General features: G+C 43.2%; 1 protein-coding gene across 2 annotated transcripts; it reads right to left on the bottom strand.

Annotated features, from left to right (window-relative positions):
* Positions 1–161: 161 nt before the first annotated feature.
* On the bottom strand, positions 162–15618 carry slc22a15 (solute carrier family 22 member 15). 2 transcript variants are annotated; one of them, XM_080016147.1, is made up of 13 exons: positions 15521–15618; positions 13073–13222; positions 12026–12158; positions 7392–7556; positions 6779–6908; positions 6350–6410; positions 4437–4594; positions 4142–4282; positions 3688–3773; positions 3327–3435; positions 2598–2670; positions 1939–2097; positions 162–1150 (listed from the first exon to the last, which is right to left on the bottom strand). In XM_080016147.1, the coding sequence occupies exons 1-13, from the start codon at positions 15602–15604 to the stop codon at positions 1106–1108; spliced, it is 1494 nt and encodes a 497-aa protein (XP_079872273.1). In that variant the 5' UTR covers positions 15605–15618; the 3' UTR covers positions 162–1105. The 2 variants fall into 2 exon arrangements, with proteins under 2 accessions (XP_079872273.1, XP_079872274.1); XM_080016148.1 differs by having other exon boundaries at positions 4202–4282.
* Between the last annotated feature and the right edge of the window lie 491 nt (positions 15619–16109).

The raw sequence follows: 16109 nt of genomic DNA, 5'->3' as shown, positions 1-16109 counted from the left end.
TTCTAACTTATCCCTAAGATGTAGTAGCTGGATACTTTCAACTAACTGAAAAGTGCATTATATGAATAAAATGTTTCATGGTGTATAAAATAGCACATGATTCTAAGGCTGAAGAGATGTAACGTTATTATAATGACAGTGAAACACAAAGACTCTCCAGGTGATTTCATATAAATTTACCAACAAGTATACATAAATATAAAACATATACACAGAACAGGCCGTGGTTTTACAATTTCAAGTAAATATACTTTTGACATTGTTACTCAAGCTTGGAGACATTGACTGAAAAGGCACAGAGGACAGAGCATGTGCACCGTGAATTATTCTGAGGAAGGGAATCATTGTGACTAAATTATCAAAATAACATACATTTTGGTTGTATTTGGAACCTCAACAGTCCATGTCATGATAGCCACCCAAGCCTCATGAGCCGCTGCGCTTGAGTTTTCAAGTTGACTGAAATTAAAAATGTTGATATTTAAGAGGGGTGGGGTCCGTTTGTATTGAAGTGCCACACACACACACACACACACACACACACACACACACACACACACACACACACACACACACACACACACACACACACACACACACACACACCTTCCTCCCTGTTTCCTGTGAGCAGGGTGAATGGACATTGATGTCACCGTCGACCAGGAGAGCAGCTTCCGAACACACTTGGAGATGATGTAATGATCCCAGCAGAAAACTGGAGCTTGTCACTGCGGGCCGGTCACTTCAGTCCCCGTGACCAAACTAAAGTCACAGTATTTCATACAAAAATGGTTCATTCAACAGAGGATTGTTTAACCCCCAAAAACCGCTGATTAACCTACAGGATCACAGCTTTGTGACTCCTTAACCACAGTCTTTTAACATTGGCCACTGGAAGCTGCCGAGTACAAAGCCAGTCTTGTACTAGTTGAACACTGGAATTAACTCATTGTCAAAGTTCAGTGTGGCACTAAGTCCTTAATTAATTTAAAAAAAAAAGCTTTGTTTAGTGACAGGGCCACAGACACGTCCGTCCCTCGGTCCATTCGTCTGCCTGCGCAAGATCTTTTGTACAGATCTGTCGTTGAAGCCGACGTCGATGGTGCTACTTGCGGTTCAATTTGGACTGGTCGTCTTCGTACAAGCGAACCTGGGTGAAAAAAAATATATATACACATTTAACTCAACATATTGGATAATCAACATGTATTCAACTATTCCTACAATTGCTGTTGATATAAAGATCACACTGAAAAGCAATGTGAGATTTAGGAATTCACAAATTCGGCTCAGCGGCTCAAGTGTGAGCCGAACGTCTAACCCTGCCAATATGAGTGATATCCTTACAGCTAAAAAGGACCAGTTGGCAAATTGGCGGTACCTCTATCCACAACAACTCCCATGGAAATTGCCGAAACCTGTGTTTGTAATCAATCTTTTAAGTCATTCCAACAGGCCAACGTGTGTGATCAATAACTATCCGTGTTTTCGAAAACCTCTTGTAATATTCACTTTTGATTTCCAGCAGTAGCAGCAGGGCTCATCAGGCTGTGCGGTTTCATTTAAAACTTCCCATTTTATAACAAGTCATGAAACGCAGCTTTAATTTCCTGCGCCTCGGGATCCCACATTTCACGCCGCCTGTACCAAGACGTGCAACCTTCAAAAGACATGATCGAGTAACGAAAGATATTTATTTAAGATTTGATCACCAAAAGTTTAATTTTACAGGAATTTCTCTGCAGGGCATGAGGATAAAATTTCTTTGTGCGTTGTAAAGTGCTTCACAACTATTATGCACCCACAAATTCTAAATTACTCCCCATGGAATGCTGAATGAATAGGAATGTTGGTTTTTAGGCACTGGCGGAGGTTTGAAGCCATTTTGAGTGTCTGTGGTCGCGTTTTTTTTTTTTTTGCTGCCCTCTTAATCCTTACCTTGCTGTGTATGACCCGGCCACAGGGGGCGCTGTGCAGCTGGTCCAGCGTCTCTGCAGCTGGTGCGTTGAGGGTTTCTGGCAACAAGAAGCTCAGACCACCCGCGGTTAGTCCACTCACACAGAACACTGTGAAGGGCATGGAGCTGTGGATCGCACGCTACACACACACACACACACACACACACACAAACACATCTGTGAAGTACTGACAACAATGATATTATCCCAAAACAAACAATAAAATCTATTCTTCTTAACTAAAGCTTATTCTGTGATTGTGACAGCATAACTTGACAATAAGTCCACCAAGTGTAGATTTGGGATAGCCATGACGTGGCTCACTGTGGACTACATTCTCCCATGGCTCCAAGGGACTAATCATTGGCAATAGCTTTGAGTCATTTCTGATGGTCGTGGACCCTCTTGCTTTTTTGGGTGTTTTCTGACTATTAGTTCACTGGGGGTCCCTTTTCTACCCAAACTTGGGTTGTTGTCGAACATCACAAACTTTCAGTGTCAAAAAGCAGACACACACACACACACACACACACACACACACACACACACACACACACACACACACACACACACACACACACACACACACACACACACACACACACACACACACACACACACACACACACACACACTTACCATTGAGGGAACAAATGGTGCTAGAATACCCCCAACTCTGCAGGACATGGAACAAACTCCCAGCCCAGCATTCCTGGAAGGGGGGGACACGGAAACAAACACACACACACGGACACACACGGACACACACACATGGACACACCTTATGTATTCAAGATAATTAACACATTTCGATTTTTGATACGTAATATTGCGACCTAAATGCTTCCGTTCATCTGACAGTTCTATGTTAAATTAGGTTTTGTTTAATAACTTACTTTAGCACTTCACTGCACATACCTGTTTATACAAATGGCCTATCCTTTCATACATAACTCTATTCCCTTCTATTTTGTACCCCAACTTTGTATTATCTTTTTGAGTCTTATTTTAATTTTATTTACATTATTCTATTCACTAACTGCGTTACGTTTCAGGAATCGGTTAGTTTAAGGTAGATGCTAGGTAGGAATTAGGTGAGCTATTATGTTCAGTTTAGTAACTATTGTGCATAAGCTCCGGGTGCGTTGCAAAGACATTTCACTGCATAAATGTATGAACGTATGTACAGTATATGTATGTGACAAATAAACCTCTTGAATCTTGAAACTAAAAACACTGATACAACAAGCAAACAAGGCCTTCAAAAATCAGCGATCTCACTGTTACTGTACTGGAAATTCTCAATACTGGTAGACCCTGTACTTTTACTTCGTGCAAAACAATAAAAATGCAGACAGAGCAGCGTACCTGATAACAGTGGGGTAGAGCTCGGACGTGTAGACATAAACTATGTTGAACGCTGCACTGACCATCAGCTTGCCAAGCAGCGCCAGCGACGTAGCGTTCAGCAACACACCTGCAGACCAGGAAAACCCACACTCATATTGTTGTTCACCTTTTGGTGCCAGTTCTGGGAGATGTGGGACTCTGACAACACCCAAGAAGGACAGATTGGATTTCCAAGGCAAAAAATTAAGCTAAAATCCACTGAACCTGTGAAAGCTTACTAGGAATGTTGTAGCTTTAGAAACTGAATATTATTTTGAATGAAAAAAAAAAAAAGAAAATAAAATGCCCTGATCAACACAAAGTCTGAAGAGGACGACACCTGTCTTTTCGGGGAAAAATATGGTGCAGAAGCAGGAAATCCCGGCCAGACACAGGAAACTGGCTGTGCTCTTCTTCCTCCCGGCCCTGACAGGAGAGCATTCAAAACACAATGATTGATGTTGTGTTGGTTCACATGGATATCAGTGGACGATGACAAAGCCCACAAATGGTACAAAGATTAAAAATCAATAAATAAAACACATGGGAAAATATCCCAAAAGAGAAGACTGTAATTAAAATAACGCGATAGTTACTGTCTCATTAATAGATGTGGTTATAATATATAAGTGAAATAGCGTCACACATGTCAGTATTAGTACAAAATCATAGGATCCCTTTGAATCCATCTTGACTTTTGACAGTAGTTTATTTTTTTTATTGAAATTTGGGCCGAAGATATCATATCTGGCCCAACAGATATTTTCCTCCATTTGAGACGCAAAATATCTCACCAGGGCTTGTTAATAAAGTACATGCAGACGGGGTAGGCAGGAAGCTCCACCAGACCGTACATCGCCACGTTGACGTAGCGGCTGCCCGACGTTTCACTGGCTCCCAGCGTCAGGCCATAATACACCAGGCTGCAGGCGTACCTGGCACGCACGCACGCGCACACGCACACGCACACGCACACACACACACACACACACACACACACACACACACACACACACACACACACACACACACACACACACTTAAGTCATGAACCAAGGTCAGATTATTAAACAATAATCTGGTACCCACCAGATGTACATCAGCACCACGGTCCTCCAGCGCAGGACAGGGTGCGTGACGAGCCGCATGACGCCGGATCCCTCGCCGTCTCGTCCGGCCTTGCAGACGCGCCGCAGCGTCAGGTTGCCCACGGGGTTCCCGTTTCTCAGCGCCACATAGCGCAAAACCTCAGATCCAAAAACAACAGATTTAGGGTCAATTTTGAGCGGGGAGATCCGGACACAGCATTTGCGACCATGACAGATCAGGGCTCTATACACAAACTGCTTTTAAACACAATTTTAACAGTTAAAAAACAAGAAATGTAAAAAACCCAAACATTATGTGAATTTATATGCTCTCTTAGTATTTGAATATGGGTCATAATTATTTACGGTAGGCTTGGGCAGGTTTACAATAAAATAGTCTATCGATCCCGACTGACATTGATGACTGACTATTAAATTTATTTTTAATCCGCCAGGAAAAGTCTGAGCATTGAAACGGTGTAAGTGCAGTTCACCGTGTTCTGAAACTGGAGCAGAGAGGGAGAACGAGAGAGAGAAGAGAGAAGGGGAGGTAGAGAAGGGGGAGGAGGCGCTCGGCCTCTCCGCTCGGAGCTGTCGAGTTACCACTGGTGATCGGATCTCACCTCCCCGCTCGACAGGCCCGTGCGGAGACGTGTAAAGGTGCTCTGGTTCTAGGCATTTTGCCTGCTCCGGGCAAACGGAGCAGCACGGCGGAGCGCAAACCACAGACGTCCCGATGACGCGCATGGGGGGGCGACCGCTATCGGCACTCCGCTGTGCTCACATTGTGGGTGCGCCGAGGAGAGTATGGTGTATTACTTATTTTAGGTATAATAACCCTGGGTCAGAGTCTGTATATAAGGCGTTTTTTTTTTTTTTTCTTTTTTGTTCTCTGCTTGGTGGGGGGGAGAGTATGCGTGGCCAGGCATTCTCCCTGGCCTCAGTTTGGTGTGGGGATGGTGTGGTTTGAGCAGCCACACCTGACCTGGATCTAGGTGATTGGGGACCCAGAACGAGAGTGGCTGTATACCTGTTGCCCGTTGGTTGCTCTAACGGGCAACAGGTAAAACCTCCACACACACACACACACACACACACACACACACACACACACACACACACACACACACACACACACACACACACACACACACACACACACACACACACACACACACACACACACACAGGAAAGAAGAGCCCTGTCATGACCTGTGTCCATCTGCTCCGGGGCTTGTTCTATCAAGCCGCCTCTCCACAATGAACTTGCATGTTTTCCTCCCCTTTCGTCTGTGCCGGAGGGCCCTGAATACGCCACTTGGGCGAAACCGCCACAGGGACTAAATTAAGTAAAAACTGAATGTTTTTGTGTAAATACTTTACTTGTAAATAATAAATCCTGCACTTCTGGAACGGGGAGACCACATTTTCCACATTACGTTCTTTGAGTGCGCGCACACGCTCCCCCCTCGATAAAATTGTATCTAGGCGCTCGCCGCCCCCCAGCGATCGGTAATTGGCATTTTGCATGGTTACCCAAGCCTAATATACGGTTATTATTACTCAATTATATGATAATTACATTTTGGCAACCAAAAGCTCATACATGGTTGCAAACTTGTCATCTAATTTTCAAAGTTAAGTGTCGTGCCCCGAAGGACATCATTTGTCAAATCAATTAGTGATAACCTAAACACAAAATAATTCAAACATCTCATCCCTGAGCAGTCATACTTAAAAGCCTTGCTCAAGGGAAGGGCAAAAGCAGCTGCTGAGACAAAGGGGAGGCGTGAGTCATTCATCCGGTGTAGAGAGAGAACCAGAAAGAGCACTCATTCCAAGGGTAGCAGCATCCTTCCGGTGTTTAAGAGAAATAAAGCACAGAATATTAATTTTAACATATTAATAAAATACCTCCTCTGCCTTCTCTGTGCGACCCTGAGAATACAGCCACCTAGGAGACTCTGGTAGGGTGCTGGGGAGGAGAGGAGACAGTACATTGAATATTGCCTCAAAAACAATTATAGTTCACGGTTTTAAGTACCATTTTAGCCAATACCCAAATCCCATATAAATGAATCATTAACAAGAGATTGTTTTCTTCCCCAAGGATATTTTTGGGGAATTCCTGCCAATTAAACAGACTGCGCAGTGCAGTGAAGACTGTATCACAATTCCATCGCAGCACAGAAAAACAACGACCATAACCAATGTGGCAGCTCTACCCATTTTGGTAGAATCCATGATATGAGGAAATATCCCCCATGGACAAAATCTCAAATTACTCTCAGGAAATAGTCATATCTCTAGTTTTCCCGTGCTTGTGAGGGCGTTGGTACTCACACACAGAGCAGGAAGAAGAGAACCCCGGGCGAGTTAGCGGCCGTGGCCAGATGCCTCCAGGGTCTGATGTAGTAGCCGAGCGCTCCGAACAGAGCGATGCCCACCGCGAACGTCATGTTGCTCAAAGTCCCTGACACACACACACACACATATACACAAACACATACACATACACACTCTTTGAGATTATGAGTTTTGCAATTGATTGGAAAAACTGTCAGAATGGTGATAAACTATTTGGACAGTTAACTAAAAAAAGGGTCGTGTATAGAACTCAATACCACCAAAGTCTAAAATGAAATGCAGAGTTCTGAGCAAATAATCATCAGCAGATAGGGTAGGTAGTTCCCTCCTTATGCGTGACTGATCTTCCCGTTCTTGCCAGGAACAATCAATACATTGAATGGCGGTTTCTTGAAAAGTGTGAGCTAAAAACAAAATCACCAATCATGGGATTTATATATTTTTAAAACAAAGTCATCTCATGGATTACAATTTTTAAAAAATAAATAAAAAATTGAAAAAAACAAAACACGTCACATGAAATTTAGAACACTGCCACTAAAGGGCTTCCTCTAGATTTGTCTCTCTCCCTGTGGGTGCAGCAGCCTACCAGTCATGGCCCAGTAGGACTTGCCCACATATTCCTGGGTCAAGACGAAGCACACCAAGCCGATGCCACCGTTCATCAAGCCCACCAGGAGGCGAGAGAAAGCAAACAGCTCGTAGGTGGGGGCCAGCGCCGTCACATAGCCGAAAATCACCTCCAGGAACAGAGCTAGGAGGAGAGGGGAGGGGAGGGGGGTTAAAATGTTTTAGTCTTGCATCTGTATCGCTTAAGTCTTGGGACTTGGGCCTGTGCGGTATCCTAGGGAATTTTAACAGTTATTGCTATAGTAATATATCTAATACATACAGTTGATTTAATTTTCATTGCCAACGAGAAGTAGACTTGTACCCTCCCAATGGTTAAAATAGGCAAGAAATGACATGAAAATAAAGGAGCATAGCATAAAGTGAGAAATTTATAACATTACAACACTATTGATAAAAATACCGTAGGAGAAATAAATCGAGTAAATACAAATATGAGGACAAGGGCTTTCTTACAAGTATGGAGCAGTCTAAGTACAATACACAGAGTATATACTGTAGGACAGATACAGGTGCATACAGATACAGAGGTACTGCAGACACAAGGTCTGCTAATAAGAGGGAAATGATTCAGCAGGGTGTGCTTAATGCAAAACAGTAATGCAAATGAAAAAGGTGAGTGGTGTGTGTATAAGCATATGATAATAACAATATGATGACTTTAACTCATTTTTAATCACTTAACATTCCCAAAAGTCAAATAAACTATGCATGTGGGTGTGGGGGGACAATTAGCCTTGAGCTTGGTAGCTTTGCGGGGGGTAAACAGACTGTGGCCATGATGCAACGTCCTCAGATGCTTCGTCATGCCTGCTCAGCTATTAACACTTTGTTCAAGTTACTTTTGCTTGAATGGAAGGAATGAAAAGACTAAAAGCCTAGTTTTTCCATATAAAACCGGCTCTATTTCCAACGTCATATTGTCTGAAATATTAATATTCTTTCATGACGATGTACAACTGAGAAGCGGTGACTGATAAATACTCTTTACTATTATAGGGAAGCATCGCTTATGTGACATCCCTCTAGAGTTAAGACAAGGACCTGAGCTGCAAATATGAAAGACAACGAAATAAATAAATAGATGAACAAACTAACAAACAAACAAATATATTAGTGTAAGTTTCAGTGCATATGGATATAGTTTAGCTTTGGCAATAAACACAATGCCAATTCAAGTTAAATATGTCTGACTCCGGTGTTGACAGGGGGTCTGGGTAGTTCCGGTTTTAACTGCTTATTCTATATGCTAATTCTGGCAAAAATTCCTCCATTCTGGAAACCACACATTTCAAAATGTATTTTAATACGACAGAATCTGCAGTTTACACGACAGCCTGCGAGAGAGTTGTAATGACAACATGTTCGAGCCCTCAGGTTCTGTCATTTGTAAAGCATGATGTTGCTGCTTGACTTTATGTTGAACTTTTAAAACTGCATGTTGAATGAATGTTGTGTGGTTTAGTTGGAGACCTCCATTTGTGCTCAGTGAATCACCTTGTGAGAATGTTTTCTCTGGATTGTCGCCATCCATCCACTGACAGAACTCTGTTAATCAGCGTTTCATGCACGCAAAAAAAAAATTTCACATTTTATTTTGAATAACGCCTTTTTTTTTATTTTTATGTTGCAACTGTCATGTACACACAATATAAGTGATATTTAAGCGGAAAGCAGCTCTGAGAAGATTCAGATTAACAGTCCTAGATTGTTTGGTCATCTTTCACATGTGAACAATCTTGTAATTGTTGGTCAGAGATTCACGCCACATGGATTTGAAGAGCTGGTTTCAACAGGTGAACTCTTGAAAATAATACACTGCACTTACACTGTTCTGTCAACTTCTGCTGCTGTAAAACCTGAATGTACCCCCAGGATTAAGAAAGTAATATCTTACATTAACACAAAGTGATTGTGCCAAGAGAGTTAAATATAATAATTTTTAAAGGAGACATTTTGTTCAGTGGTCAAGTTTAGGGTTCATAATAATCAGAAATGTGACGAGACTACTTAATGGCTTTTAAGGACAGAGATATAGACATGGGCACATTTGTTGGTACCCCTTCAGCTCATTCAAACAATGCTTCATTCCTCCTGAAAAGTGATAAAACTAAAAGCAATTTTCTCATGTACCCCTGCATGCCTTTGGTATGTCATACAGCAAAGCAAAGAAACTGTGAAAAGAGATACACTACTCACAAAAGGTTAGGGATATTTGGCTTTCAGGTGAAGTTTATGGAAAACGTAAAAAGCTCACGCTACAGTGATATCATATCATGAAAGTAGGGCATTTAAGTAGAAGCATGCAATGGTGATTTCCTCATCTCAAACAATTTATTGAAACAAAAGCTATCAACAGTGGTGGGTTTACCACAACAAAAAATGTCAGTGTCTCAATAACTTGTCATGTGCCCTTGAGCATCAATTACAGCTTGACGACGTCTCATGCTGTTCACAAGTCAACTTATTGTCTGCTGAGGCATGGCACCCCACTCTTCTTGAAGGGCGGCCCTCAGGTCATTGAGGTTCTGGGGTACAGAGTTACGAGCCTCTACACGGCGACTCATCTGATCCCATAGGTTTTCTGTGGGATTCAGGTCTGAAGAAAGTGCAGGCCACTCCATTTGAGGTGCCCCAGTCTCCAGCAGCCGTTCCCTAATGATACGACCTCGATGAGATGGAGCATTGTCGTCCATGAAGATGAAATGAGGCCTGTGTTGTTCATGCAGGGGCACAATGACTGGATTAATGATGTTATTCAGGTAGTGTGGGCTTGTCACTGTACCATTCACAAAGTGTAGGGCAGTTCTGTATTGACTAGACACACCTGCCCACACTGTAACACCACCACCACCAAAGGCTCGTCTGGTGACAACAGTGGCTGATGCATAGCGCTCTCCTTGACGTCTCCAACATCGCTGGCGGCCATCATTTCTGCTCAACGTGAATCGACTTTCATCAGAGAACAGCACTGAGGCCACTGGTCCCTCGTCCAGCGTAAATTCTCCCTGGCCCATGCAAGACGATGATGCCTGTGCCTGGTGGTGTGGTCAGGTACCCCTGCAGGTCGTCTAGCACGCAGACCACGCTGATGTCAACAGTTTTGAATGGTCTGACGTGACACTTGGGTGCCTCTCACCTCCCTTAAATGTGCCTGGAGTTAAGTGGCATTCATCATCCGGTTCCGCAGGGCACTGTTCACAATGAAGCGCTCATCAGTGTGGGATGTGGCCAAAGGACGTCCACTTCTATGCCTTTCTGTGACTCTTCCAGACTCTGTATCTCTGTTGCAACCTGCTGATGACACTCTGTGACGCTCTAACCACAGTGGCCACTTCCCTCTGAGAACATCCTGTTTGAAGCCTCACAAAGGCGAGGTACTGTTGATCAATTGTTAGGTGTCGTCTTAGTCTCATGATGTCAAAACGTGAGCAGCATGATGAAGAGAACTGTTTAAATACCAATTATAATTGAACCAGGAAATGTATAGGTCGATTCATGGATCAAACACCTGTTGTGAATTTTGCCGTTCAGCTCCTTGTTAGAGAACAGCAAGTTGTGCAAAAAGTACTGAAACATTGAACAGTTGGACATGTGCATTCAAAAGTAGGTCGAATTAAGTTCACCTGTAAAGGTTTTAGTGCATTTTAGGTTCACCCGAAAGCCGAATATCCCTAACTTTTTGTGAGTAGTTTAAATTATTTCTAAAGAGATCAATTATATTCGAAAATGGTCTGGACAAAAATGATGGGACCCTTAACCTAATATTTTGTTATACAACCTTTAGAGGCAAATACTGCAATCAAGTGATTTCTGTAGCTTTCAATCGGACTTCTGCATCTGTCAACAAGTATTTTTGCCCACTCTTCCTGAGCAAACTGCTCCAGCTGTCTTAGGTTTGAAGGGTGCCTTCTCCAGACTGCATCTTTCAGCTCTTTCCATAAATGTTCGATAGGATTCAGTTCAGGGCTCATAGAAGGCCACTTCAGAATAGTCCAATGTTTTTTTTCTTATCCATTCTTGGGTGCTTTCAGCTGTGTGTTTTGGGTCATTATCCTGTTAGAGGACCTATGACCTGCGGCTGAGATAAGAGCTTTCTGACACTGGGCAGTATGTTTAGCTCCAGAATGCCTTGATAGTCTTGATATTTCATTGTGCCCTGCACAGATTCAAGGCACCCGTGCCGGACGCAGCAGCGCAGCCCCAAAACATAACCAAGCCTCCTCCATGTACACAGTAGGTACCATACCTACTGTGTACATGGAGGAGGCTTGGTTATGTTTTGGGGTAGGTATGGTGTTCTCTTCTTTGAAAGCTTAATTTTTCATCCGTGAACATAGAGCTGATATGACTTGCCAAAAAGCTCTAGTTTTGACTGTCCAAAGGACTTTCTCACACAAGCATCGTGGCTTGTCAATATGCATTTTAGCAAATTGTTTCAATGAGCTGAAAGGGTACGAACAAATTTGTCCACGTCTGTATATATAGATATATATATATATATGAAAATATAAAGACCCGCAGACACCCTGTTATAGGTTTCACTGTGCATACAAGGTGAAAAGCAGACAACAAATGGGAATGACCTCTGACCTGTGAGGAAGATAGGTTTTCTGCCGATGCGGTCAGAGAGTGGGCCGAACACGATGTTCCCGACCAGGACGCCTGCGAAGAACAACGACCCGGCCAGGCTGACCTTGTAGGCCTGCTGCTGAATGAGGAACCACTGAGGGAAGATGGAGAGAGAAAATCAGAGTCCAACACCACGAGATTCCATCTAGTGGAAGTCTTAAGTTATTCCTCCTGAATCCTTAGTGTGCTTCGAAACTAGGGATGGGACCAAAAAATATGTAAACTATATAACTACACTATAAACTATAAATATTATTTTTAATATATAGGAAACTCCACCCTTAATCTTAACCAAATGCAAGTCATTGGAATTATGCGTTGAGGAGGAGGAGAACTACTTGAGGATATTGTTCTCAGGTTGAAAATGTCTTGTCAGCATTGCTCTCTGTTGAGCATAATGCCTCAAAAAGGAATCTCAAGTTCCAAAGTAAATATTGAACCTGATGTTTCAGTTCCCTGGGCGGTACTGTGTCTCCTAATAGACCGACAAAACACGAACGCACGCACGGACACACGCACAGACGCGCACAAAACCTGCTTGTGCCAACTGAGATCAAAAACAATCCAAAAATACCCCAGGAAGCAGGTGACTGTGTTTGGTTAAGACACGTAGTTACAAGCATTTAAAAATGACATTTCTACCCTTGGTGTCATTTCTTGAAATGTTAAATGTGATTAGTGTTTCATCACCCCTTGAATTTTCCTTTAAATCTTTCTTACAAAGAATACAGTCCCTGAAATGCATATGGTGTACTGCAGTAATCAGATTAGTGATTTCTTTGCCTTTTATCGACTGCAAGCAAACAAACATTGGCATAATCAATGTTAAGAACAAAGAAAATTAAATCTAAAATCTAACATTTCACCATGTAAGAATATTAACAATAAACCAAGTGATTCTCATCTTTGTACTGTATGGTCCTAATACGCTAACCCAAATTAAATGATTTCAGACTCTAAGAGCACCCCAAAGCCACTATTGGTTGGATCGAGCTTGGTCGCGCCCACCTCGGTCACGATGGAGTCGACATCCTCTGTGAAGGTGACATGCTGGCTGAGTTCCTGGTGGCTGGAGAAGCGGCTCACGTCCTGGTCCAGGTGGTACTGTGGAGCTGCCCCGACCAGAACTATCAGCATAGACTGACCGGCCATATAAACCTGCAAACACATACAGGACAAACGTTACACTGTCATATATTGTGAGGAACTTTTGAGACACCCTCCCACCAGAGTAAAGCGTATAACAAATACACAATTGGATATAAAAAAATAGTCACGGACTAGTTTTGTTTAACAATGTTATTTAATTTACATTTTTTAACTCAACGTAGCCACCTTTTGCAGCTATAACTGCTGAAAAAACTTGCGGCACTCATTCTACAATGGAAATCCAATATTGTTGGGAAAGTTCTTCCAAGACTGCTCATCCCAAACCAGCTTGATGGGGCTGAGGTGCGGAGACTGTGCTGCTCATTTCATGATTTGAAGCCTACCATCTTGTTCTTTTCTTCTAAGGTAGTTGCGATATAACCCGGAGGTAGGTTTTGGGTTATTATCTTGCTTTAGGATGAACCCCTGACCATGTCGGCATAGACAAGAGGGTAAATCGGGTGCATTTATACAGCGCTTTTCTAGTCATACGACTCAAGGGGGTTGTGCTGGAACACCAAGTCAGCTCCATGGGGGCCCCCACCTCGCAACTTATGCCTTGGGCACACTACACAACTTTCAAAGTTGTCAGATCACTGTACTGTTCACACTACACAAATCTATGTCTTGTGGTTGGCAATCTTGCAGTTTGCACACTACACAACAGATGGGTGGCAGGGGGTAGGGTTGCCGTGATTATCAGTGTTATGGCAAAAACCGGTTACATAACTTGCCCACCCCCGTTTTTCCTTTTTTTTTTTTTTTTTTTTTTTTTTAAAGAAATAAAACCTATCTTGTTAATTTGAGCATATCAGCGCCGACATTCAAAAAAAATAAGTTGTATTCAAAAGTTCAAAGTTCAAAGTGTTTTATTTGTCAAGTGTACAGTACAACACAAGGTCATTCTGTACAATGAAATTCTTGGGCCATGACAGGCAACTGTGTAGTGGGCACTCAAAAATAAAATAAAAAAGGCAAATATAAGGGAGATTTTTTTGTTCACTATTATCATATATATAAAATACTAAGCGTGTTATCAATACTTAGTGGGACGCTACAAAAGCTCAAGCGTCTGCTTGTGCGCGCTGCAGAGTCCCAGCACAGTCTGCCTCATCACAGCAGGAGCCAGAGACGGCGAGAGGAGACCCTGTTGTGTGCGTCACGGGGACACGCCGCGTTACCGGCGTCGTCACGGGTTCACCAACCGGTGGGAGAGATGCGTCACCGCGGCATCCCGGAACAGGGGTCACACGTGACAAGACCTTTCACCGGGAGGAATCCCCGACGAGTCTGACGGATGGGCACCGGAAATGACGTACAACCGTGCGCGGGACAGGGTTGTTTTTGTTTTTGTTTTGTTTTATTAGATCCTTGGGCACTTCCAAAAAAAACAAAAAAAAAAAAACGAATAAAAGCCGAATTTTAATAAATATCGAAAAAAAAAAAACCTAGAGAAGAAAAGTAAAATGGGTGTTTTGTGTGTTTCTGGCTGCTGCTCCGTAGACTCCCGTCTCGACTCAGACGTCTTTGTTAAGAGTGCCTTGAAAAAGATTCACTCTGATGCGTGTCCCGGTCGCCTCTATCGCGGAACCCGAGTGGAGCCATGACATTAATGTAATTCTAATTGTATTTATTTATTCAAACGGAAATAATTACATAAAAAAAAAAAAAAAAAAAGTTAGCAAACACCGATATCACCGATAAACTTAAAAAACTGGTTGAACCACTTTTAGCAGCAATACCTGCAGCCAAACGCCTGCTATAATTTTCACATCAGGCTTTCACATAAAAGGTGGACGAGTTGTCTATTAGCCCACTCTCCTTTGCGGACCTGATTCAATTCAGACCCTTCTATTGGTAAATTGTTAAATTCCGAGCACGACCTGGCCGCTTCAGGTCCTGCCACGGCATGTTGAAATATTAACACGTATCGGAAAGGGGTTCCAAAGCAGTTTCTTTAAAAACCAAATAAGCGTAGTGACTCATTACAATTTAAACAAATATCCAAACATCCAGAACCCCAGATAATCTGCTGTCAATATCCGCCATTCACACAATCACTTCAGTGATTTTGCTGCGTGCACTTTCTGGATTATTATATTGGCATGGCGATCAATGTTCATGTAGATGGAGAACTGAGACAGTAAGGTGATGGCGGAGAACAAAAATAATAATAATAACAACAATAATCGAAATATGCCCAAACCTTAGAAGACTTGCTTCGCTATTTGACACTGCCACGACAGCGCACACTCGAGCGCCGGCTTCCCCAACGCAAAATACACCTTTCTGAGGAGATTTACTTACCTGTATCAATATGAGCACGGCCACCGCACGCTTCTGATAGTGTCCGAACTCTCCAACCACTTGGTAAGCTTCTTCGATCTCCATGCCAAGAGGAGACGGCGAGGTCTCTGGTTCGCACCGCCAGAGAACAGGACCATAATATACTGCGTTTACTTCCTGATTTATGCTGCGTTCAAGTCACATGGGAGAGATGGAGACTTAACGGTTTCCAACACTTTTTTTTTTTTTTTAATACAAACGAAGGTGGAGTAATGTATTCCAGCGCGTATGAAGGGGTCTGATACATCGCCAACGTGTTCGCTTTATATTGCTTTTTAATCCCACTCACATTAGCTTAGAACACATACACTGGCGCACCGATCCTACTCCCAACAACACTCCATTAGACCATAGGGCCTGCGGGACAGGAGGGGATGCGAGTGATCCCGGGTCGGTGTAGGGGCGTGGTAGGCCGGCGGGGTCCCCTGGGTGGGCCCCCCGGCCTGGCGGCATGCGCCTGGCGGGGCTGCGGAGAGCGCTGCCAGGTGCCTTCCGGGGCCCCTGGGGGGACAACTTGTCGTTGTGGGTGTGGGTTGGGGTGTGGGGGGCG

Source organism: Zeus faber (assembly GCF_960531495.2).
Source record: "Zeus faber genome assembly, chromosome: 16".
Lineage (NCBI taxonomy): Eukaryota > Metazoa > Chordata > Actinopteri > Zeiformes > Zeidae > Zeus > Zeus faber.
This window is presented reverse-complemented; position numbering and strand designations above follow the sequence as displayed.

Coding starts and splice junctions, on each gene's coding strand:
- slc22a15 (XM_080016147.1), bottom strand. CDS start 15,604: ATGGAGATCGAAGAAGCTTACCAAGTGGTTGGAGAGTTCGGACACTAT. Junction 7,557..12,025: donor AAAACCTATCTTCCTCACAG/GTCAGAGGTCAT, acceptor CTCTCCTCCTAG/CTCTGTTCCTGGAGGTGATT. Junction 6,909..7,391: donor GTCCTACTGGGCCATGACTG/GTAGGCTGCTGC, acceptor TGTGTGTGTCAG/GGACTTTGAGCAACATGACG.